This window comes from Triturus cristatus, chromosome 5_1, assembly GCF_964204655.1.
Source record: "Triturus cristatus chromosome 5_1, aTriCri1.1, whole genome shotgun sequence".
NCBI lineage: Eukaryota > Metazoa > Chordata > Amphibia > Caudata > Salamandridae > Triturus > Triturus cristatus.
The window spans coordinates 955,875,997-955,881,996 of record NC_140587.1 but is presented as its reverse complement, the minus strand read 5'-3'; the positions used below and the strand labels follow the sequence as shown (position 1 = coordinate 955,881,996).

Genomic DNA, 6,000 nt, shown 5'->3' with positions numbered 1-6,000 from the left:
CACAAATCAGCACACCACTGCAACTACATTACTCCTCCTGTGAGCTTAAATAAAAGTGAAACATTTGTCAGGAATTGTGTGTGTACCAAACTCTAAAGGTTGTGATTTTAGAACTACATTTGAAAAAATAATTATGCAATGGGAGACACATAAACAAAAGTGTCTTCTAGCAAAGCCCACTGGATGCTCATACCAGTAAAAACATTAGCTCAAGATGGCTACTTACAAGTAACAATCACATCTGAAAATATCTGTACACCGTTGATAAGCATAAGTGTGGCCATCCCATTACTGTTGAATTCTGAGAAATTTTCAGGAAGCTGAGGGTGGTGGACCACAGGATGTGCTTTAGGTTTTTGAAACTAGAAAGAAGACATGTTTAAATGCGTTACAAAGTAACATTTACATATCGACCATGGCTTCAAAGTTCTTTTTTGGGCTCCATTTTGAAAACTGGTTGTACCTTTTGATCTCTTCACTAGAAGGTGCTAGTCAGCCTCGCGACTTGCAATACGTGGTTCAAATAATATTTGTCTTGGTACCTTCAGTATCAGCTGTAAAGACCAGCAATCATGTGCAAGAAGTGTACCCCATGGCTGTGGATGAATCAAATTTATGAAATCTCGCTTAGGATTCCTGATTATGTTGACATTGTTACCTTTTTAGTTCCAAGTAACAAATTGGAACACATACTAATATTAATACTTCTTGAAGAAGAAAAATAACACTTAAGACAAACCTCTATTGTTCCATTTAAAGAGAGAAATCATCTGTAACACAAAAATATATCTATCTAAGAGGGGATCTCTTTCAATAAGCATGCAATAAGAATCTGCACCCGTTCACAACTTGAGCAATAATTTAATAACACCAAGACTTTTTATTGTTTTTTTATTCCATAACTATCCCATGAAATGGCAATGTGCAGCCTACCAGGATAGTAGAGTTAAGTCTTCAGAACTTATGGTTACGGTTGGCATTTGTGGCTACTGAGGTTTGGAAAGACATCACAGATAACTGATGAATGAGATAGGTAGTCCAGGGGAAATAAATATTTTCAGGGCACATAGACTCCTTGTATAGCCATGGGAGAGCTTGGCTTATTTGGCCTGTAAAAAGTCTCATTTGTAATGGGAACTATTCTTGTAATGTAAGTCAACTTCACAGCTGTCGGGTTGGTACAGGAAGTGGAAAAGGCTTCCTTTCCATGCACAGTATATGCAGTTCTACTAAAACAGTCAACGAGATGGAAGAAATGGATCCACTACCTATCTTTCTATTTAGCTATTTATTGGAATAACCAGATAATACTGCAAGCAGATCAACAGAGATTCCTCCGAATGTTGTTGGTTTCAAATTACAATGGGTTTCCTACGACAAACAGTCCTTTTCCAGAGAACCACACTTCCATGCTACCCTGGTTAGCAATACAGTGACATACGACTCCTGCGCATTGCTTCGCTGATTAGGTAGGCTGGACTCAACTCTGGCTCCTCTGTCATGATTACAATGTTCTGCCATTCCCCAGTTTGATTTGACTTTTTTATTGTGTCCACCACACATAAGGCATACAGGCAGTCATCAAATGTGGCTGCCATTGTGAGAGGCCTGCCATCCCAGGTTCGCCTGTCGTCCTGGTCGTGAAATGCCTGACGGACGGCTTGCACCATTTTGATTGTTCCACGCAGGTAAGGGGATGGGATATCACTGAAAGCCTTCTCGGGCAAGAGTGAGTTGCTAACTGGTGTAGAGTCTTTGAGAAGAAGTTCTCTCTCGCTAGCACTGTTCCGCTGACCATAAAGGTCAGTGCCAATTACATTCAATCTTCCTAAAGAACCGACCACAATTATGTCTTGCTTAAAATCACCAGGGACGTTGAAGTTGAGAGTCACAGTACAACACACACCACCTTCTAGAACCATTTGAAATGTGCAAAAGTCATCACTGGTGATTTGGCGAATTCCTTTAATGTAGTCTGTCTGCTTTACAAAGGTCTTGAGAAGCCCATGTACCTTCACTGCTTTTTGGCTGGTCAGGAAGGTCAAAAGATCAATGATGTAACTTCCCACTGAATGCAGGCCACCGCCACCCATCAGATCGTCACAACTCCAGTTGTACTTTTTACCCAGGAGGCTTCCACTGTGGACTTGAACCTCACAGACCTGCAGCTCGCCCACATAACCTTCTTGAATCAGTTGTTTCATCTTCACAAAGGCAGGCAAGAAGCGAAGGACATTTCCCATGATGCTCATGAGTTTTGGGTAGTAATGAGCCGCTGACATCATCCTGAAAGCATCCAGTGGAGTCGCAGTTCTGTCACAGATCACATTTTTTCCAATGCCTGAAACAAAAAGAGATATACATGTAAATATGAGTGTCAACATAGGGACATAGATCATATTCAATATTCACCTCCCAACAATTCCTTTGTAGCTATGTATCACTATTTGTAGAAGGAGTAAAACATTTCTAAAGCAGTTAACGGTATTTCGGGTTGGATTTTTCTCTTTCTTTCCTTTGTAATAAACAAACATAAACAGGTCCTGAGAAGAATGTCTTGTTTTAAAATGTAATTAAAAGATGTTTGTGGAATAAACAAGGGCTCTGAATGAAGATTGTATTCTAAAAGTGCAATCAGGATTGCATTCTAAAAGTGCTATATTTTTTTAGCACTCCACTGTAAAATCTTATGATGCAAAAGAAATTGAATGCTGTTGTGATAGGGGGTGGCAGATCTGAAAATGTATCAACCTAGTCCACAGTAGTGGGAGAGCTGCAAATATTTCTTTATATAGGGTCAACACCCCACCACTTCTTTCCAAGTTCAATGATAAAAGGGTCACCACGGCCAGAAGGAGAATATGCTAGTATTACCTAGAGGATATTGGTTTCGATACACAATAAAGTCTTGAAGCCTTGTTAGCTCATCACCACAGGAACCCAAAAGCACCTTCTCTATCAAGCCAATGTTGCCCGAAATTCAAGACATGTAAACAGTTTTAAATGTGTCACTGCAAATATAGAACAGAGGGTCTTCACAATGTAAATTATCTAGTGCATACTTTGCCCACGTATGGCTCGCGAGGCAATTATATAAATTATGTCTGTGCCATGCTAATTGTCTACTTATTTTTCCAACAATTACAAAAAGCGTCAGGAAAAGTAAATCGCAACCCCACCACCCTTTTATGTCCCTAAAAATGTATGTATGGTGCACACTCTATCAATATCTGCCGCTCCTTGATACCTCGGCCATGCAGACAAGAAAAGATACATTAATGTAGCGATGCACCATGAAAAGAAACAGTGATAAATTAAAAAAAGTCCATTTCATTTGTCCAGTTTTCTTTTTTTCTTCTTTATTTTGTATTCCAAAACGCTTTTATATTTTCATCTTTCATATTCCAATTGTTAGAGCCTCAGCCAACATGTTTCGCCCAGAAAAGTAGAACAGTAAACTTCTTCAGGGCGTCCCAATTTTAATGGCTACGATCCATGGAACATTTCAAAGGCATCACATTCCAACCTCTTTGTCTTTCAAATCCCAAAATTGGATGGTTCAACTGATAATTTCGAAGTACATATTTGATGTCTAAAACCTCATATACAGGATTAAGCCAACCCCTTCCTGGACACCTGGATTCGTGTCCTACATCTGAACAGGCACTTTGCATGATTGGCCTAATCCTACATAAGAGGTTTTAGGCATAAAATATGGAATTCTAAATTACAGACTGAAGCATCCAGATTTGAAGAAGTTCACTGTTGTGGAAGAAACGCATTGGCTGAGGCTGTAACAATTGGAATACGAAAGAATAAAAATGAAAAACGTTTTGGAATACAAAATAAAGAAGAAACAGAGAAAACTGGAATATATTTATTCTACTTATTTTGACATACTTTTTAACTGAAATTTTTCTCACACAATGTACAGAGGAGACCAGTAAAGCAAAAATAACAGGAAAACTTTACACACACATAAAAAGGCGTAATTCTAAAGAAAAAAACTACAATCTGTATTAACAAATACAATGGGTCCTTTTTGTGTGAACGCATTTCCCCATAGACGCAGAATGGGTAAAACACTTTGATTCATTAAGCCTATTGTTATTCCATCTCTGCGGAATGGGGTAATGTTGTTTTGCTGTAAACCCCGAGGGCCAACCTCCATCAAGTTAATTGAGCCTACATCTGGTTTAAAAGAAACAAATGTTTATTTAGATTTATAATAAAATTACAAAGGTGCATGTACGAAACATAAACACAGATATTCCAATTGTATTAGCCCGTAGTTTATGATTGCTTGTAATGAAACAATCACCACAAATTTAAGAATTCTTTTAAACATGAGTAAATGGAAACTTTAACAGACAGCTCAGATAAAACCAAAAGCCCTTTTCTTTTTTAAAAAACACAAGAGAGAGAAACATTAGAGACAAATCTAACCTCCTTTTGGAAATCTCTAAGACCAACATAAAACACAATCCAAAGGCATAAGTGTGCTTTGAAACCAACAATAGAAATACAATGCAAGAGGTTTGATGTATTGAGAAATCAGATAGCAGATAGGTGACATAAAGAAACAGTGCTTGAAAGAACAAATTTAAGGAAAGGGTACAAATAAGGGAGTTAATAGCCAGAATGAAGGGAGAATAAATGACCATATGAATGAACCAGGAAGGAAAAATAAAGTTTCTTTATAAGCAATGGAAAACACCATCCCTCTGATTTTGTATGGGGCAAAAAAAGAGTAAACAGATAATCACTGATTTTGTTACACTTTATAAAAACTTATAAAAAAACATTTTAAAAAGCCCACGAGATTTCACAAGAAATAGAAATGGAAAATAGGAAAGCCTACTTATACTGCCTAATCCTCTTACACTCACATAAGACATCTCTGCTAGGTCTTGCCCATCATCCAGTAATGTGCCAGTCCATACAACAGCCATCACGAACTGAATATGCATGGAATAACTGAAGAGATCTACCACATACTGCTGGGCATTCAGAAGACTCTAATCTAGTCCACTACTACAGGTCTCAACTAGATAAATACTATGACCACTTCTTTACAAATCACCATGACAAACAGATATGTGGTCATAGTAACAAAGTCCTTCCCAGCATGTCTCCCCACCACTTCTCTGTCCAACCAGGGCTTCTAAGGACCATACACTTTAAACAAGATATCAGGTTGGATATCTCAGTGCAGTAACTAGCTAAGTGTACTTTGTTCATATGAAATATCTTAAAGGGGCCGCTAGAGCTGTTCAAAGGTGCCAGCCTACTGAAAACCATACACTGTCCATCTGTCTCTCAAACCTCTTAATCCATCACACTGTGAAGCACTGTGTCTCCTAACATGATAACCAAATCTCGGTGGTCATCATGGATGACGTGGAAACATTTCCCACATAGGACCAAAATATAAAGACAGCATCCTTCCAACCACATGCACTGCACAGCGTAGCTTGCTGCCCTTGTAGGCAAGTGTTTTATTGCCTCAAATAGGGGTAGTGAGCGCTAGAGAACTGTTGCAGTACAATACAATACATAATTATGCACCGAATACAGTAAATATTGGGGCAGTCAGTAAAGGTAAAGCCACACTGCTAGTTCAGTAAACTATTCCATTAATCCTGTGATCTAGCAATGAATATGGACATGCACCTTCTGCTGATGTACAGTTCCAGTAGACCTCCTCTGTGGTGGTAATCTACACTTGCATAAATCCCTAGCAGTAACACTCTCTCCATACTGACTTAAGACTAAAATCTGTTAGGGCAATGATGGCTGACATGCGTATGTTGGGCAGTGATTACGTATGCCTATTTTCTGGATCAATCATTACAAGCAAAGCTATTTTGTGGCAATGAATAAATGAGTAAAAGGAAAGAATTACAGGCAAGGTCTGATGGGGTAGGATTAACTAGCATAACTGTGCTGAAGGCAATGTTTTCAGGCATGCAGCAAGGGGGTTCCATATGTGACGTTTTG

At 38.6% G+C, this 6,000-nt stretch overlaps 1 protein-coding gene across 1 annotated transcript in view; it reads right to left on the bottom strand.

Moving 5' to 3' along the window:
* Positions 1 to 877: 877 nt before the first annotated feature.
* Positions 878 to 6,000, bottom strand: part of GFOD1 (Gfo/Idh/MocA-like oxidoreductase domain containing 1) — a 359,788-nt gene continuing 354,665 nt past the window's right edge. Inside the window, exon 2 of the mRNA XM_085606072.1 lies at positions 878 to 2,341. Coding sequence (XP_085462198.1) covers positions 1,422 to 2,341 — 920 coding nt within the window. The 3' untranslated portion in view covers positions 878 to 1,421. The remainder of the gene's footprint in view (positions 2,342 to 6,000) is intronic.